General features: G+C 37.8%; 1 protein-coding gene across 22 annotated transcripts in view; it reads right to left on the reverse strand.

Annotated features, from left to right (window-relative positions):
- Positions 1-21,020, reverse strand: part of kcnma1a (potassium large conductance calcium-activated channel, subfamily M, alpha member 1a) — a 206,354-nt gene that overhangs the window by 73,407 nt on the left and 111,927 nt on the right. For 19 of the 22 annotated variants that reach the window (XM_015346286.2, XM_015346293.2, XM_069188893.1 and 16 more), the window contains exons 6-9: positions 11,144-11,219; positions 8,063-8,138; positions 7,311-7,481; positions 5,739-5,830 (exon numbers count right to left, since the gene is read on the reverse strand). In XM_015346286.2, the coding sequence (XP_015201772.1) occupies positions 5,739-5,830; positions 7,311-7,481; positions 8,063-8,138; positions 11,144-11,219 (415 nt within the window). Of the gene's footprint in view, positions 1-5,561; positions 5,654-5,738; positions 5,831-7,310; positions 7,482-8,062; positions 8,139-11,143; positions 11,220-21,020 lie in introns of all 22 variants that reach the window. The other 3 variants (XM_015346309.2, XM_015346313.2, XM_015346318.2) reach the window with 1 other exon arrangement.

The raw sequence follows: 21,020 nt of genomic DNA on the forward strand, positions 1-21,020 counted from the left end.
CTGCACAGATAAGCATTTAAATCCACTTACATGTGGAGTAAATGAAAAAATACAGCATGATTAAAGAACAGGCTAACTGGTTCCAAATCAGCCCTTAGCTGATTTCACTTCGGCATCAAGTTCGTTCATTTCATATTAGTGACTCACTGTTTCATTTGATAAAGAATACTGCAAATGAGCAAACGTTAAGGCAGGTGAGAAACCCTACCTACAAAAAATACAATGGCTGAAAAGTCAATGTAGGAGGCCTTATTCGGGCAATGCAGGCCTTTCTAGTTTCTCACAATATAGAAAAAAATGCAAACAAAACTTTGTTTGGCACACTCTTTATAGATGAAACAAAGTTTAATTACATCCCTGTGAGAATACCAATAATCATGGTGTGGCTATTTACACCAGTTAGAGGTGCTATGATGGCTCCACGTAGCAGGACTGCTGTGAATGCGGCCCTTTCTTCAGCTGGCTTGCCACAAAGAGCTAAACAATAAAGATTTAGACCAAATGAAAGTGAACATAAAAGTGTCGGGAGCAGAGGAAAGAGCCTCATCCCAGTGTTTCAGCTCAAAGAGCAAGATTGTCAGAATGTTGTGTAGTGCTGATGATACCACAGGAAGACAAGCCATATCACCCTGCAACTCACAACTGGCAACCCACCGAAGCTAAGCAGGTGTGAGCCTGGTCAGTACCTGGATGGGAGAAAAACTAAGGTTGCTGCTGGAAGAGGTGTTAGTGGGGCCAGCAGGGGGCGCTCACCCCATGGTCTATGTGGGTCCTAATGCCCCAGTATAGTGACGGGGACACTATACTGTAAATAAGTGCCGTCCTTCAGATGAGAAGTAAGGGTGTCCTGGCCAAATTTCCCATTGGCCCTTGCCAATCATGGCCTCCTAATAATCCCCATCTATGAATTGGCTTCATTACTCTGCTCTCCTCCCCACAGATGATGTGTGGTGAGCGTTCTGGCGCACTATGGCTGCCGTCGCATCATCCAGGTGGGGCTGCACATTGGTGGTGGTGGAGGGGAGAACCCATTACCTGTAAAGCGCTTTGAGTGTAGTGTCCAGAAAAGCACTACATAAGTGTAAGCAATTATTATTATTATAAGTCATTCTGTGACATGTTTGATTGGGTCACAAACCCTAAAAAGACAGCCAATCAGGCAAAGGGAGAAAAGGAAGTATACAATGAAAAAGATCAAGGAGATGATTAGGACTGACTAATAAATGGCCAAATAGATTTGTTGTTGAGCACGGGCCACCATGAAAGCTACCAAGGGGGCTCAATTCAAATAAACATTTCCAATAAAAGGGCTATAAAACTTTGTCTCTTGGATATCATTATATTTCCATAATATTAAATTGTTTATGCTGATTCTTCCCTTCTCAGTTGTATTTCAGTTAGATAAGCCCATAATTGTGACCATCGCTATATTTACATTCAGTCTCTGACAACACTAATGAGCTGTTAGCATAATTATAAAGAATGAATAACTTGAATAGATCCATTATGAAAACTGCCAATTTAATGTCACTTGAGAAGTTTCAAGTAATTTCTAAAACTCCGATAGACAAACCTTGTAAAAATTAGTCTCAATGAACTTTTATGACTCGTAAGTTAGCATTTTAACTTCAGAAATCAAAGAATGGAATTCCAAACACATGAATGTCGAACCACGACTTAGGAAAGCAGCCACATATGAAGGAATGATTCCTAATGGATCCGCAAACCCTGTAAGACAATCTTCATAATAACAATGCTCAACTCTGCTTTCTAGCCAAAGCAGAGAGCCAAAAGACAATTAGTGACTACAGGAACAAACAGCCTTCTGGTTCTATGGATATTTAACGTCTACGTATTGGATTACTGTAGACTGCTGTGGTTGAAAATTGATTAGCTCATTTTGTAGCGGTCATTGATCACACTGCTGTCCAAAGAAAAATTGAATTGGCTTCATATTCTCACACAAGGAAAAAGCACCTAAAGCATTTATTGCATGGTACCCTGTACAATACTTCACCCCCATTTCTTGCAAAATGATATTATTAGTAGTATTTTTATTTTCTTCTCCCAAATGGCTTTCTGTTAATGTGAGGTCATTTGTTTATTTTTATCTTTGTTTCTCTTTGTTTCTGTTTTTCTTTGTTAAAAAAGTGGCTTGCAACAAGACAAGTTAAGTCCAAATGTAAACATTTCCATAGTTTTGTATGAAATGGTATTCTGAAGTGACTTAAAAACTTAATGAACAAGGTCAATAATCAACACTTTAAGTTTTTGTTAAGATTCTTGTTTCCAAACTTCTTCTATTATCTCCTGGTGAACCTGTGATGTTTTCTAGGTTTGCTTGTCGAAGAGCACTTACCCTTTCATATTGAGAAGGAAATGACTTCTAGGCCTGTTTGCATGATACTATGATTAGTCCTGCTTGGTTTACACACATGTGCACATGCCTATGGTGGCTGTGTATGTTTAACTGTTTTACTGTGCCCAAAACATGTTTATTGTGAATTGACTTATTTAAAGTATACAGTAGACATGTGGCGTATGACATGTAAGAATGTTAAACTTAACATACATACTGTACAACAACACAAAGGACCACAACAAGTAACAAGCAAGTACACAGGAAAGCTGAGGGGTGGCATGCAAGACTGGGACATGCAGGCATAACAGTGTAATAAGTGATCCTTAGAACACAGTGGAAAACCAGCTCCAACATCAGCACCACAGATCCAGCCACAACACTCTGCTACTGCTCTAATCCTTACAGGGATCTTCACAAAGATCTCACATCAGGTCTACATCTTCCATGAAACAGACCTGTGTATTGCAATACGACACACAGGATTTACAATTTCGAATTTGGTGAAATCTTTAGCTCTTAGACATATTACACAGCATTTATTTATGCTTTACTGTACATACAGTAAGGTTCACTTATGAGAGATACTGTATATGAACGTTACTGGATTCCGGTATTCTTCATCAGCTTCTTATGATGAAGAGTCTTTGCTTAAGAGTCCAACCAAGCAGAACATGAGGCTACAAATTCCAATACGGGATACAACTAAAAAGGAATGTGCATTAATATCATTGGGCCAGTCCTACCTTGCTGTACTGTACCCATCATCACATTTTCTGTTCTCATATCAAACTGAGATCTCTCTTCAGCATTAACCTTTACTTGAAGATTGCACATTTCTGTTGTCATTTTAGCCCCAAAATCCTAATTTAACCCTCAATAACAGTGCATGATGTTTTAAAAAAACAATATACCAGAAGACTCTGAGCCTTACATACTAAGGAATTTTATCTGAGAACGTTGTTTGTCGATTCTCTAGGCCTTGTTCTAGAGAACATATTCATTTCTGGTCATATTGACACATCTAATCAGAGCACTTAACTAATAAAGTACAGTATGTCAGACTGTGGAGACTGAGAATCCATCCCCTGTGCTGCCATCCTAATACATCCATAGTTGGGAAGCTCAGAAAAACAGAAATCCCAGACTATCAAACTCTAACCTTTCGATTGCAAGTGACTGGTGATTCCGGTTCAAGACTGGAGAAATTAAGCTTATGCCAGTGTTGAGGGCTCGGGACTTACAATACGTTGCCTGTAACCTGGAAAACCTTTATCTGCTCCAGCACATCTATAACGTCGGCCTAACCATGGCCTTTTCAAAAGCAGAAAAAAATCAGGAATAAACATCCATAAAGACATTTACTTTGATACTGGAAGGGTTTAGCCTTAAGCTTCCAAACGAGGCAGATAACACGTTACATAAGAAATGCATTAGGACTGGGGTGTGATGTATCTTGAGGTGTGTGTCCACCATTTGTAAAGTGAAAAAGATTCAGTGTATTGACATATTCTGGACTGTATTACATCTGGAATGTCTTAGGGTATGAGAAGTCTTTTGTTCTTAGAAAGGCTGATGTAAAATACAGGATAGGCATCATGTGCCTGGGGCATTCTTTTCCTTGTTGCATCAATGCAGCAGGTGTTATCTCTGTTACTACACTGTTTCAAGTTTACAGGCATATCTGTGTAATGATCTACCTCCAGGTGAAGTCAAACATCAGCATGGGTTAACAGTTTATTTGAATACTACTGTACCATTAACAGCGCTGTATTTGGTCTTAGCAATAGTGCATGAGATTTTGTTGACTTGCACATCTAAAAGTATAAAATGGTACAGCGGTATATATAAATCAAAAATATTATTATAAAGTCTGCTGCCAGACTCTGTGCATAGTTGAACTACAGGCTGTAAAATTCTAATTACTTCCACATGCCTGTAACACCAGGGAGAAAGAAAAAAAAAACTCAGTCGTTTTGACAACCCATTCTCTCAACACCAAACTGCAAATCCAAATGTGGAACTCTGGCCAAACACAACATTTCATCAATCTTGTATTAGTGACAGGAAAATAGCATCAAACAAAAAAGTGCTAATGGCTTTTCTGCTCTGCTCTTGCCCTTACATGTGCACAATGAAAGCTGTGCGTGACCAAATGCCTGTTTAAAAATATTTAGCAGCAGACTTTACCACCAACTGCTTGACTTTAATGCAGATAGGGCAGTCCATGTGCTGATGACAGAGCCGAGTTTGAGTCAGGAAGTGGGTGGGATTTCAGATTCGCCACATAGACGTTCAGAAAAAAAAAACCCTACAAAACACACTGTGACTACAAAAATGAGACACAGAGAACAAAGACCAGTGGGCAAGTGAGCCGAAAGTAATTGAGGGCCTGCATTCAGAAAGCTGAGGCATCCAGGGATTCAGGGTGTGGGGGCTGACTGAAGATCAGGGCCAGATTAGTGTAAAACAGCGATGGGGAATGAACAAGTGGGAGCAGACGAGACACTGGCTTTTCTCAGGAAAATGCTCATCCAAGAAAAAGCCACTAGACCTCAAGACACACAGAACATGCAGGAAGTCAAGCAGACAAAAACAGAAGTACCCACTGAGCGAACTGACTTTTAAGGCCAAAGTAACAACCACTGAAACAAATGATAAATCACTCAGATGGACAATAAAAAATAATGAAAATGGGGACTCCCATGTCAGATTTTGGTGGGAACTAAAACTCATAACTGGTAGTTACAAAAACTAGGGTTTTCATGACTTATTGTTCAGGATGAAAAGCTTAAGCACATCCACAATGACCAGGATCTAAATCTTACACTCAGCAGCTGATTTACCACATAGGACAAAAATGTGTAGGAAATGTCAAATGAATGGCAACCAAGAAAGCCCAGAGAAATATTTCACAGTCATGAAAGCTCTAGTCTGTGGGAATTTACAGCTGGATGTGCAAAAATAAAGCAGAAGAACAACGATGGCTTGTACTGATTCACGAAGGGCGACACAGAGCAACAGCACGACACATCGTGGCCGAGGTCTCCAGTCACAGTGTGACATTCCATTTCCTTATTTCTTTTTTAACAGGTAACATCTGACGTCACAGTTCAGACAAATATTCCTGTGGGTCAGAACCTACCGCCCCGTAAAAAGGGACCTGGGTCACACAACCACACCTGGTCTGGTTTTGACTTACTTTCTGCCTCGAGTTGAGTTATAACTCCCTCCGTATTTCTTCCGATTAAGGATGAGAGCAGCAATTTCTGGCACGTAGCGAGCAAACATGGCCTACATGCATGAAACAGAAAAAGAAAATGGCATGCAGAGAGTGTTCTACTGCGGCAGAGGCAGCAGAGCCTCATGAAGTACTTACTTTCTTCCATTTACCGCACTATAGGAACCACCATATTTCTTGCGGTTTCCTATTAACTCTATGATTTCAGGGACGTAGCTGGCAAACATGGCCTAAGGAGAAGATAGGAGACAGAAGAAAAGACTAAAAAAGATAGGCCAAAGAAGGGGGCACTACTGTCAGAGGATATTGTCGTAAGATCTGGAAATACAAAAGAATTAGATCTACGAAGGGGAAAAAAAAATCTAGTTTTGTAGATGCTAGCTGTATGTTTATAAAGAGGAAAAACTGAGGGAAGCAAAGCTGTCAAAATGATCGGTATTGTTTTAGAGTTGTTTTGCAAATTAAAGAGAATAGGTTCATCATATTCTGTGACAGGGCTCAAATCATTGGGTTTTTTTTAAAGAAAAAAAAACGTTAGGACAAATCCCCAGTTTTTATGGATGTGGGATACTGAAAAAAGTATTGGGTTTTCAAAAAAAGGCTCCCACAGGTGACTTATACTCATTCTGTGAAAGAAAAAAAAAATCTATAAAGCAATGAAGAGAAAAAATAATCTATGTGCCATGTTTTGTCCAACAAACACTTAGACTGTGCCAGGTTGATTCAAATAGAGCACCCTGACGAGACTCAGCTGCAAAACACATTAAGACTCATTAGGACTACAGTGAAAATGAGCTGGATGCATTTTGCAAACTTCATAGCCTGTGTCTCCGATGAAGGATGTACAGTGTCTGCTCTTTGTCTGACCCAATGGGAACCTCCTGCAGCTTTCTTATTCTCAAGACAACCATAAAGGAAATGGGCACCAACACATGTTGTAAATGGTACTGAATGCAGAATTGAATTACGACATAAGTTTAATTTGAGCAGACAATTTACAAAGATTTAGTGACAAATAAATTAATTAATTGAAACTCTGATAAAATGCAGGAAAGCAACGGATAAACACAAGAAAGTAATGATTTTAGTTTTGGGGGGCTTTTTTCAGAATTAATTTGGTAAAACTGAGTTTACATGGCAACAATATTACACACACCCCATTGGTATGTGCCCATCAATCATAAGATGGATTTCATTAAGAATGTTCAAACATATTCTCGATTATGTTCCTTCTGTATATTGTTGTTAAATTTATGAGCAGTAGACTCTGTGAACCTCAGTCTGATGGGTCCTAGGGTTTGTGTCAGGATGGTCTATGGAGCATCTGCCTGTCACTGTGTTTGTTGGAATTTGGGAAGGGACACAGTAGGGTGGGGTCTCCTGAAACCGCAAACTGCTTTAAAAAAATAGCAACAACATTATCACACTGCATCAAACATATTCTAGTTCTATGAACATAATATCATTATAATTAAAGTACAACAACTGCTGAGGAAAATGAAGCTAGCATACATATAAATAACTGAAGTTAGCATTACTGTAATTTAAGCCATTATTTCAAGAATATAAAAAAACACAAACGTAAAAGTTATTTAATTACAATTATTAACTATACAGTTTACCTTAAAAGATTATAAGGTTTATAAGGACTTTGATTATTGACAGCAAGTATGAAATCAACATGGAGGGAAAAAATAAACTGATTTTTACCAAACCACCAAGGATGAAGAAGACCATGAAAAGGCGCCCAAGGGTGGTTTTTGCATAAACATCTCCATATCCCACTGTGGACATAGTAACCATGAGCAAGTAGACACATTCCCAATAAGTAAGTGGTTGGGAATTTTGGAAGTTCTCCCAAGGGTCCCCTGAGTTTTCCACCTGGAACGCACAGCAAAATTTATTCTAAGCAGTGAACATTGCCTCTCACCGTTCTCAATTAAATTAAATTCCCAAACTCTTCTTTCACTCTGTCTAGACTGAGTTTTGCTTTAATACTGAATTTATGTGCCCTTTAACAACAGTATTATCACAACAGAGGAAGAAGTCATGTTGCTAGATGACATGAGTGGCAATTAAAATATTTATCAGGTTCATTTTTGCTGCTGAAGAACTGCTTCATACTGCTACACATTGACATTTTACCATAAATCATGACTATGCTACCATCTAGTGGCAGATTGTTTTTTAACATACTCATCTTCCTTTTCCAACTCATTTAAAAAAATCAATAATAAAACAAAAGCATGATATTTTTGTATTGCAACAGGAGTTTTTGCATATGACATATTTTCCTGTACATACAAACATGTAAAAGTAGAAGCATTAATGCTAATTCCTGAACCTGAATGCATATAATATTCATCTCTTTTGCTTTTCTTGTACTTTCCTGTAAGTTAAGAGCATCCTATATACAGTATAGTACTGTATATAGTACAGAGGTGATGGTGGTCTATACTTACCAAATGTATGAACCCAGCTGCTGTTAGCCATGTACTTATGAATATAGACAACAGGTTCACAAGCTTGATGGAATTACTAATGAAAACAAGAATTACAAAGTTATTTTAGTATTCCACACCTTATAAAAATGTAAATTGGATTCTAAATATTTACTTGTTCTAGATTCCGGTTTGTAAGTCCTGGCTTTTTACAGTTTTATAATTACTAGCTCTAAGAAAATAAACTGATCTTGGGCTGAACAACCACCTTTCGTTTATAAATATTCTTATGTTCTTAAATCGTAACAGGATATAAAAATAAAACAATTGTTAAGTCATACACTGTGTGCTAAATAAGTATGATTTTAATGTACATTGTCAGAATACAGAATCCCTGGTTCTATCAAGGTTAAACTGTGAGTATGCTTGGAATGTCAATGAATCGGTCTCTTCCATCTTTTCTCTCTCTTGCCAGTTGTTTTATTACTCACAAGAAAACTGCTTCACCTAGAGCAAAGGACCAGGGTGAAAGTGAAAACAAACACTGCAAAAAAGATATTGCCTTACTGGAGGTCCTGACAAGACTGACCAGATACAACATTCCCTGACAGGATAAAATGAACAGAATAGACAGGAGCATGAGGTGATCTCGTCCAAGTATTGAAAATTCTCCAAGTCAATCCAAAGCACTTCTTCAGAGCCAACAGTGAAACATGAACCAGACGACACAAGTAAAACCTAAGGGAAGTGCACATATAACTGAGAAAAAGTGACACTTCTTTACACAAAGGGCTGTGGGAGTATGGAACAAGTTGCCCAGCCCTTTTCCCGAAGCTGATATTCTGAAAAAATGGATCAAACAGCTATGAGCTACTAGCTAAACGGTCTCCTCTCATTTGTAACCCCCCTGATGTGTAAATACATCAGTATGATGTTTCACTTCGCAAAATTCAGTTAGCAGAATGAACAATATGTTCTGTTCTCCACACATCACATTTCAAAATGTACATATTTATGACTCTTTCTTTAAGAATATAAAGACATTGGGGGTCATAATATTTTTTCAAATACAAAAATATATATTGACATTATAATAACAAAGAACAGATGATTAAGGCAAATTGAGTGCAGAGAAATACACAGACTCATTAAAAACACTGGAACATCTATTGATAATTAGCCATATCTAAACTTAAAAACGTATTTATTTTATGAAACTCTATGTTGCTTTAAATTTGCAGTTTTTATGGGTGGTTTTACAATATCGTTCAAAAATATTTTACTTACTTTTTCAAACAATGTGCTAATAATAATGCACCTATAAAGAAATTATTTTCCTCTTTTCAAGTCCTCAGGGATAAAAGGAATTATAAAGCTAAATCCCTGCCAAATTCTAACACCACAGCAATGAAAGAAGTAATATCTCTTGAGCCAACCAGTACCTGTGAAGCTGAATGAAAATACTTTAGTTCCTGGACAGAGACGGGATGGTTTAAGGATTTTAGGTTCTACAGTCTAATAGCCCGCAACCTTAGCTGACATTTCAAAGAGATTTTTTTCTACAAAAGAACTCAAGATGTTGCCAACATCGTTAAGAGGAAACGTTATAATTTCAGCATCATATTATCAAACGCTGGGCACTTCCAGGTTTGATTAAATCGCTGTTTCATTCAAATGGACAAGACTCAATTTAACTCTCATCAGGGACCAATTATTCCATATGGATAGCTTGGAAATTTTTAGGACAGTTCACTGAAAGCAAATATAGGCTCCACGGCCGAAACGTTGTGTTTTCTTTCTTCTCTTTTCAGCATGGAATAACCCTATTACTTGTATAATTAAAAATGTTTTCATTCTGAGTAAACCATTTGTTTACTGGTTTTAAATCGATCAATGGAAGTGTTTGTAATCAGCCCGGGGACCTGTCTCTATTGCCGATAAAATGACATGGAATCATTCTTTTGACACTATGAACTGCAGCACTTCTGTGCTCCCATTCTACCATGTGCTGAGAAGTATCCCTATCTTTACCTCCATCAGTCTGAATTGAGTGAGGGGATTATTCTAAAGCATTTTGTTGAGCCCTAAGCTCTTCCTGACATCTGTGCTAAAGCTTTAATTCTAAGCAGCAGGGAAACTGGCATGGCCACATCATATGCAGAGCTTTCAGAAAGAAAAGAATTACAGCAAACTATTCTAAAATGAATTGTATTTCTTGTGAAAACATTTCAACACAAATCAATATTCCTACCTCAGAAAAGCTCTTCTGTAATATTTTGAAATACTAAAATACTTGAAAATACATTTGGCTAACCAATTCGTGATCAATTAGACAGTATAAAATGTATATTTTGGTACAAGAAGTCTCATTTATATCATTTACTATATATTAAAACACATCAACTTGATTTAGCACTTTCACTTGGTACCAAAAGATTCTGCAGCCTACTTGTCAGTATTGGTTTAAAGGACTTAGTCATGAGATTAATTCACGATAAAGGAACTTTATATACGCAGAACAACAAATCTATAATTTATCCCTTCCAATTTTATGTGTCTACAGATACAAATTAAAGGCTTTTATCAGCCGTCATTGTGAACACCACACAGCAATTTGAAGTACTGTAGCACCAAATGCTGAATAATGCCTCATACCAAGTGGGTGCTGTCTGCTAGCCACAGTGTAATGAAATATGATTAGCTTGTTTATTTTTTTTAAGAACCAAATCACTGATCAAAACAGGGAAATGCCAGTACAGCTACTTGCAACCTACAGTATTAAGATAACTGCATTCCACATGCTTACAAATTTTGAGTGACTTTTCCATATTTCTAAAACTGCACAAAAGAGTTGTTCTTGTTCTTACCCTGTGGACTGAAATAGTTTATCTCCTAACATCCTACATATGGCAGAAACACATGGATTGGATATTTGGAATTACTGCTGGATAACGGTACAATGATTACCAGCCAAAATCATATTATGATACCAGTGACTGGAAATGTGAATGATTCAGTAACACATATACTCAACTGAAATTGTCAATTATAAAAATTCCCTTTTCAAAAGGTAATCAATTCAAGATCAGAAAAATAACTTACCTTGTTTTTAAGATATTCAGAAACTGTAAGATTTCTGAGAACTGTATCAGTCTTAAGGCTCTTAGAAACCTTAAACCTGTATAAAGGAAAAACAAACCCATCAGAAAATAGTCTAGCAATTTAACTGTGTGTACACATTGTCTTGTTATTTAATAACATAACATAGCATAACACAGTAATACTTTTTTTTGCAATGCTGATACCTTTCAAATGATCATCCATCTTTAGCAATTTGATTGCTTTCATGAGCAACTCAAAGAACAATCCTACCAAATGCCTAACTTAAAGCTATCCAAAAAAAGGACTTAGAAAATTGAAGCAATTTAAATAATAACAAAACTGACTGAATATTACAGAATGGGTAGATTTCAGATTTCTTAACAGGCTCCTCAAGGCATCTCTGCAAACACTGTCTATCAGATAAATAATTTGATTACAAGGTTTCAAGAACGAAACTGTGTGAGATGAAAACCTGGATTAAACCAGAAGCAGGTGGACAGACGTGATTGAACTAGTAGCTCCATTGACGTAAACCTAAAAATGGTAACCATTTCGAAACATTACATCAGGAAACAGTGCCCAGCAGAATTCAAGGACAGCTGTAAAAAATCACATTCCTAGATACAGTCAGGCAGCATAGGTACAGTCAGTGACACTCCTTATGGTTTCATTTTACCTATTATATCCAAATTAACCTATCAAATGGTGCAAGTATTTCACATACAAACAATAACTACAATTTTTATTTTATACAGTATATATTAATAACAAAATGAGAATGTTGTTCAGAAGGTGAAGCTTATCTGTGTCTTTGTTTCCAACATCAGTAGATCATGCATTTCATAAGGTACAGGCTTCCTTTCATTTCCCTTATTAGGAATAAACCCAAATAATAAACCCAAACCAGGTTCTAGTGACTGAGGAGAGGGATATGGATAAATGCGAGACACAACGTATTTTGTGTACACAGGGGTTTTCACTATGTGCTGTACAGTAGCTCTTATCAGCGAACGTCTCACATTATACACGTTCCCACTAATTCCAACATTGCACAAGAATGCAAAGACTACAGAATAACCTTTCCCAGTAAAGACAGGCTCTTGGTTGTTCAAAAAGAAACAGTCTGTCCAGTTTACAGTTGTGTTCCAGTTGTGCACCATTTTGTTCCAACCACGCCAAGGCTCATTCTTTCAAAGAACCAATCTTGATCCAGGAACCACAAGTAACGGATTTGATTAAAAAAGTCACAAAGGATGTATTTCAGCTTCGTGTTATTTCAATAGCATATTATGAAAACCCATAAACCACCAAGCTAAAAACAATGCACCTACAGCTGTCTCAATATTAATAATTTTCCTCTGAATACTCTAAATCTGTTGTCATATAAAATGGCAAGTTTCCTACAGCTGTCCATAGTTTTAAGGCTCCCAATATAACTGTATAACAATTAGCATACAAATATTGTTTTAAAGAATGATAGGAAGGAACTTGCCGATTGTCTGCATATTTGTGCAACTCTTTGTTCTGTAACTTGATTATTAATACGGGAAAACATTTGATAAAGTCCTAGTTAGCAAAAGTATCAAAGCTTGAAGAATTCTTGTTTACCACTGAAGAAAGAAGGGGGTCAATTCAAGTTTTATATACAGTATACAGACATTGACTTGTCCACTCCCCCATATGTTAGAGAATTCAATACTCCAACAATATAATGTCAGACATGTACAGTAGGACTTAGCCTCCACACTGGGTTTTAAACACTATGATGTTTTCAGGACAAATCTGTTTTGTATTATTAGACAGAATCTTTACAACGCAGAATCCTTACCCCAGTAGGAGACCACGTTGTAACAAGAAGTCAGAGAATGCCGGAAGTTGTCGGGGTCCTCTTTCTCTGCTCCGTGTCCATGACTAATCTTGACTCGGTACCCATTCTGAAACAATTCTCCGCATGACTTTTTTCGTCTTCTGGTGCTCCGAAATGTCTCGGTGCGCGTGCCCCCATCAGGCCCTCGGTAAACTAAAATCTTGCTCGGAATCATAACTACTTGCAAGTCAGCGCAATACCCCTGCAGCTTTTGCAGACACCAAAGCTTGCCCGATTAAGCTGCACTGTCCTTAGCTTCCACATTGGCACTGCACATCCACTCGCCTTCCTCCTGGAGGGATTTCTTCATACACTTCCCGGTACTGGGCATGTGATACTAACAGCCCCTTTCTGAGAACACATCTATCTCCTGCAATAATAGGCTTGTCTTTTCTTTTGTTAGTAAAAAAAAAAAGACTATCTCAACATTTTTTCTTTTAAAACCAGGACACAATCAGCAGGCAGATTCATGTAGAAAAATCAAGGGCTACTCTTCACATTGCACAGCGCACAAAAGAGAAGACACACAAAAAATGTCAGGACCAGATTTAACACAGATTCTCCGGTTATGATCAGTCATGTACTGAAGCTTAAAAAGCCCTTTTCCATCAGGATATTACACCATAAGCTCCTTTAGGAATCACCCAGGGAAAGACAGAGAGACCTGCAGACCTGCAGCTAGGACACAAAAACATTTGAATCTGCGGGCACAGAAATGCTGTGAATTGTTGGTCATCACAGCCATTTCAGCTATAATCTACAAGAGGGATCCTGACGGATCTTCATTTTTCAATTTGCTACCAGCAAATGAAATGTCACGTGCATTTAAGTTATTTTCCCTTGACCAATAAAGCCAAACTATGTTTAGAAAGGAAAAGCTCTTACAATCACCGAACTCTTCTTGGGATTTAGTGGAGCTGAAATTGAAAAGAAAAATACACAATAATCCTGAATTAATCAGGACTGCTGTACTACTAGCTGCTCTGTCAATTTGGAAGTGGAAAACATAGCATGAAAAATTCTGAAGCAGCTTTATTTTTTCTATAGAAATGTATGCGGCCACACTAATCGAGCAGCTCATGAACAGATGATTACTTTCTACACTGAACTGATCAAAACCCTTTGTTGATTAGTATGCAAAGAAATTTGGTTGCGCCTGTGCGGGATGGGTGGATAATGGTATAAGACCTCAGTCCATTCAATACATCTTACATGAAGATTGAGAAACCATGCTTCCCTGCTGTCCTCTCTTTAATCAAAGACAGGGAAAGGTCTACTCATTACTGTATACTGAATTACAGACTCTGCTTTTTAAAATGCTGCTTCAGGCTAGCTACTGTAAATACTAGGGCTTTCTGAATAACATTGTTTTAGTATAAATACTTTTCTTTCACCAGCATGGGTGTCCATTGGAGAATCATAAATTGACTTCTCAGATGTAGCTATAATTTTGGGTGTAGAGAAATCATTAGCTTGCTTTCATTTCAACCTACAGTAGCACAACGCAAATCTAAGGAGTGTGAAACACTAAAAAATTTCAGCTGTAGGCACTATTGTGTATTCCACCTTGTTTTCAGCACGTTACTTTTGCAGCATTCAAGTTGACGCAGCTCATCACCTCAGCCTAATACAATTAGTGCTGTATTATATACTGTCTTCTTCCTTAAGCAGTCTCTATAGAACTGTCAATCATACTGTACACAAAAAAAGGCCATTAACAAAATCAAGGACATACGGCATGTCAGTGGCAGTAATCCTGTTGTCCACACAGTATGGTCAATTTTACCACATTCGAAAGTTATAAGCGTGAAGAGAAGAAACACTGCAATCAAGGTTTTGAAGGGGATGATTAGGAAATCATAAGCCCACGCCATAACAATGCTTTAGTTCTGCTTCAGCTGCAGAACCTCTTCAGATGTGCAATCTGAGATTTAGTCTATTCTGTTTTTTCACATGAAAACGGCACAAAACGTAACAAAATATTAATAAACTTTTAAATCATTGTAATCATCATCATTATCCAATACACGAAGACCTATCGATATGTTTGAGAAAGACGTCGTGACACAAACTGTGGTTTGATATTAAGTCTGTGCAATATTCAGCTCAAACACTGCTGCTGCCTGAAGAACACTGTCAAAGTGAACTGCAAACCTACAGACACAATCTGTTCTCACTGCTAACATGAAAGCTAAGGACTCACATCAGCCAACTCAAATGCTACACAGAGAGTGTAATTACCTGTTTCCTGGTTGCAAACATAATTTGACTGTTATTAATGTACAGTATAATGTATCTAAATGACACTTTTCCAAATTGTTCATTATTATTCATCAAGTTTGTGTGTTATTGTCTAATTTTTGTTTCACCGCAGAGGGAAAACTATACAAAATGAAGATTAAGTGTTTACAAATTAAAGCAAATGTTCTAGTTCTGTACTTAGGGATCGTAAAACCCAGTGAAAATGGCTGTAATATTTTTAGCGATTTTCAGTTTTACTTTAGGCAGGCGGACTAAAGCTAAGAGCACAGCTGCACTCTATATTTATCTCTCAAATAAAATCTGCAGCTAGGGTCAGCTGGTCAGACAAAAAATGATAAAGCTGTTTTAAAATGATCTCTGGCACACACCAAAAACATTGTTTGGTGGTAAAGACACAAGCAACATAAGGCCTTTTTGTGAACAGAATGCAAAGTAGTTAATTGATTTTTATACTTTTTGAATCCAACCCTGTAGTCTCACTGAGTTATGTTACAAATACAATATAATGGTGGCATGTGACAGTCTTTCAGTTTCCAATATTATCTTTTACAAATAGTCCAAAACAGAGTCTCAGCAACCCGAAGACCATGGAAGACAATGGGCACAAGACAGAACTCACTATACACAGGACGCCAGTCCAGTGCAGGGCACACATACTGTACAGTACGCACACAGAGAACCTACAGAGATGACATGAAACTTACACAGTAAAGTTCTGAACTGAGGAAGGAAGCAAACACTGACACAGTCACAGGAGGAAAATGCACATTCTACACAGAAAGAGCTCAGGAGTGGAATCGAACTTCAAGGACCCACCACTAACCACCATGAAAATGTAACACCCAAAAATATCCAGATATTTCTCTTTCAAACATTTCTAAAAAAACAACAGACAGTATGATATATATGAAGTGTGAAATAATCTCTACAAAGAAGAGTTTACATATGCAGTAGCCTCTGTGTACACAAGCTAAACACACTGAAAAATCTGTTCAGTGAAAACGTTTTACTTGACCTAAAAGCAAGTAGGGATCAGGTGTGTTAACCTCTCATAACGACATCATAACAACATTTCTCATGATGCAACGGTGTACAAGTAGTAGCAGATTATTGTGTTAGTTTTTTCATTCCTCTTAGGGTCCCTTTTGCTGGAATGATACCAGTGACATCTTGTAGTCAGGGGCTGAAAAGCTGGTCAGATGGTTTGCTCTGACTTCAGTGGACACTACTGACATTATTAGACAGAGACTAAACTAAACTCAAATAGTTGAAAATTGCATTAAGAACATTCTTTCTAAAAAAGCAAAAAGCAATGGGCACTGCAGGGAGCCAAAGACACGGTCTTGGCCCTGCTGGGTACAAAACCTGCTTTACTTAATGCTCCTAACTCATCCAAGTTTACTCAGTAGAGGGTGTTGAAGCGGTTTCTACACTATGACTCCTGTCATTCCCCTTTGGGCACCTCTGTCTACATGTTGGTGCTGAAGAACGCTTCACTTACATGCTAGCCCATATTCTGAAGCAGACCGATGCCCAAGCAGAGCCTGCCAGAGGCCACAGAAGTGAATGAATTCAGAGACCAGATTACAGAGCTGCTCTGAGAGCTCCAGGCACCGGCTGTACAGAAGGACACAGGCACAGGGGAGACTAGAAGCACAGCTCAATTTTCTCAATCGCCATGGGATAAGCATTTTAAAAGGATAATGTGTGCTCCCACGCAGCTGTACCCAGCCAGGATTACTTTCAGCTGCAAAATGTTTTCATATATTTTACATTTCATTTGTGCTAACAAGGAATAGGAGCAGAACAATTTGTCAAAACAAACAGTGTGGCATGCAGCTGTTTGTTTGTATTAGAGAATACCATCCTGAATTAAACAGGAAAGAAAAAGACATAGCAGTCAATTTTCTAAACATCTATGATATTCAGTTCATTAGGCTTGTTTTCTCCTTTCAGACTGCTGTCTTGAGTGAGTCAGTTTGAAAATACTGTTCCTCTTTTTCAGGTCTTAAACAACTATTTCTGCATTTCATTTATTACCACATGAATCAGCTGGTACTTACCATTTCTGACCGTATAATGGACAACAGCATTAACTGGCAAAGCGTTAACGTCACGTTGAAACAAAATTCGAATTCCGACAGAAAGTTTTTCTCTTCCAAGCTCAACCGAACACGTAGAATCAACAACTGTCTTTCAGGAAACGGAAAAACAATACTTCTGCAACAGGCCCAAGACAGCGCATAATTTCAACCCATCCAATCTCACAAAAGTGCTCATTCCTGAAAGATTACAATCTAGAGCCTATACCAGATAAACTGTGCACAAGGCAGGATTTCACCTTGGAAGGCACGTGAGTCCAACACAAGGCACACATCCAGGAGACAATATAAAGACACTAATGAGCCAAGCCAGTGTGTCTTTTTTTAAAGTTGTACAAAACCAGATCACCTGGAGAAAATCCACATAGCCAGCGAAAGAACACAGAAGGCACCCCAGTCCAGAATCCATCCCAGGACCCAAGAGCTGTGAGGCAGCAACAGTAACCCACACTTCTGTGCCACCTGCAGCATAACTTTACAAAGGAAAATCTGAACAAAAACCAGAAAACACTTTTCATCTGGCTGGGACATCATTAATGTTTACAGAGGTCATTTTAAGTTTTTAGAATTTCTTTCGAATAATAACAAACATCACTTTAATCAGACGTTCCCCCTTTTTTCTGTTTGCGACCCCGTTTCACCAACTATTCTCTTTCTAATTAGACATGCTCTAATCGGTCTTTGCTGAGCTGAGCAAAGCATGTTTGAACAGGCTGGGGTGCAATCCTGCACAGCTGAGGAGCTTTGTTGTTTCTCCTATGGAATTCAAATTCTGATTTATGTAACCTGGATGTCTGTGAAAAATATGAAAATGCATTTATCATTCAACTTAAGGACATTTAGTAATAACATTTACTACATTTTCACATTTACCTGTATACGGTAGATAAATTCCAGTATGCTCAAATAGCACTGTAAAAACATAAATACAGCCACAAAACAAACCAAACTAGGTGATTTGGAACTTATAACTGTGATCTTTAGGGAGGAATTTTATATGCTTCTAATCTTTGACATGAACTGAAGATTTTTCATATGACTGACCACTTAATAGAACTCAGTGGTTTCTCAGTTTGGCAGCAAATCGTTATGCAAATCCTTGCAGGCTTTTTGTTGAGGTGATCTTCACTTGAAGCAATTTAGAAGATTAATTTCTATTTCAAGTGAGCAACTGATATAGCTTCTTACTTTAATGCCTCATTCTGTGAATTTTTAATCAAAGTCTAGTTTTAATCAGAGCTTGTACTAGAAATGAGCTCAAACCACTCCTATGATTTAAATTAAATACAGGAAGAACATTCTCTGCCTCATTTCATTCAGGTCTTGATAAGCCTGCTTGCACACCAAGTCATTAGTGCAAATTAAAGAGATTAATTACCGAGCAGGTAAGTGGCAATGAATACTATAAAGCCTTCAAGGTATGTTTCCACTCTCCTAAAGAACATAATTGCAGAGGTGAGCATCTTTATAAACCATGTTAGCACTCTGGATCAACTGAAAACACATCTAACGAATTCTGAATTCTAGCTCCAGGTTGTCTTAAGGACTTACAGCATGAGTATAGGGAGTATAGGTCAGCCCTGAAATTGATTTCAGCTGATACAGGCCTTGTTACTCAGCTGAAGACCAGACTCCACACTATGGGTGTTACAGCTTCCCTGTGTTCAGCACCACCTCTGTGGTGCTCACTGCTCAAAACAGTCTCTTGAAAAGTTATCATTACACTAGAGCTTTTAATGTGGAGTTTAGCTGTATATTTTACCAAAGAACACCATCAGCTTCTGATATATCATTATTTTGCTTCTACTAAGCAAGAACTATTTATAGTCATAATCATATTAACATATTAAAAAAAGATTTTATAGGTACTGTCCCCTCCTCATGTTTTGAAGATAATATCGAAGGTAGAAAATATATTTGGCCACATTCTATAAGAAATCAGCCAGAAAATTGATTTCAATAATAGCAGGATTTCATCTTAATCTCTCAGACTAATTCCACCTGTGTCACAAGCCTGCGGGAGGCACAAATCCCAGGGCTCATTGACCAAGCTGGCGGGGAAATTCAGTATGGGTGTGTGTGGGGGGGTTGAGGGCAGTGAGCAAGGTTGACCGGGATTAAAAATCCACGCAAGACTGAATTCATCACAGGTAACCGTAACAAAGCCATTTGAATAACCCTTGTCAATAAAAAAAAAATCCTTCCATTTCATTAAAAAAAACAGTAACAGTAAGAGAATACACCAGATATTCCCCTTTCATAATCATGTTAAATGAAATATACAGGAGAAGAAGAAATATAATTCCTGACAAGAAGAAAAATGAATAGCGTAACTTTACACATATGTTATTTCAATGTTAACATTCTGTATACCACACACTAGTAGTGAGTCGTGTATCATAAAAAACTAGATGATTTCCCTCACTCTCTGCGGTCTTTGTGTCAGTTATGCCTGAGACACATAAAACCAACGCTAACACCTGTGTCCAACTGCCTACAGTGACCTTTTTCATCCTCTCTCTTTTGGACCCAACTAACAAGATTAATTGGTGTGCCATATCTTTGCCCTAAAAAGCAGTGACAACATTTCATTCACACCATCTTCTGTAGTAAGACAACCCTACTGTATCTTTGAGACACATAACGCGAATGGCCAGTTTCATTTCGCATACAACTCAATTCAGCAATATTGTCTATAATTTTTTTAATCCATTTAAAGGAGCACACAGCAATTTAAACCCAGTTTTAAGCCTTTTAATAATGTTACAAAGTACACTGCTGCATTTTTTATGGTTTTATTTAAATTATTTCAAATTATTTAATCTCCAGTCACTTAACATACAGTATATCCACCAGCTGTCAGGCTAAAGTTAATTTTTCTTAAGGCAGAATGCAAATGCAGGAATAAAAGCATTCCTCATTATGAAAAATAATTAGGAAATACCCAAAGACAAATATTTAAACATACTGTATATTGCTAAACATATAGACATGATCAATCATGTGTTTCAGTTCACATTAGACCAGAAGCGAGATCACAGTGTAAATAGAGCAGAACTGAACTGTGGTAAGCTGTGCCTAGATCTACGCTAACAACAGATTCATGTAGGAGTTTACATTTACTTGACTGCATTGTTATTCTAGCTCTGTTACTATGTGACAGCTCTGTAACTAATCATCTTAATTAATCATTAAGACACACTGCTTATTGTCTCCTGTCCCAGTCTGAAAGAGCAGTCACTAAAGGTAGTCTTTTAATAGTCAATAAACTGTTTGCCAGCCGGGAGGATAATTTAGGGTTACATCCTAAACAACTTTCAAAATAATGAACTGTTATACAAAGTGTACATTACTACTACAATTTTAATCATTCTGATGAATATGAATCATATCCTCCTCTGTGATATTTATTATACAACTGTAAACACAGCATGCTGTTCCTGTACAGCTCTCATGTGTGAAGTCTCACCAGAAGCAATGTGAGCTGGTTTTCCGCCTTGAATTACAACTCTGGACAGGCCCACCACTCCCCTAACCTGACACTGCAGTTCCCCCGCTTCGGCTACCCACTCTGAGGCAAACTCCGAGTGACTGAAAATCATTACAATCAGAGAGCGAATAAGTGAAATACCCGCTTGTTGTCAGG

Source organism: Lepisosteus oculatus, chromosome 4 (assembly GCF_040954835.1).
Source record: "Lepisosteus oculatus isolate fLepOcu1 chromosome 4, fLepOcu1.hap2, whole genome shotgun sequence".
Classification (NCBI taxonomy): Eukaryota; Metazoa; Chordata; class Actinopteri; order Semionotiformes; family Lepisosteidae; genus Lepisosteus; species Lepisosteus oculatus.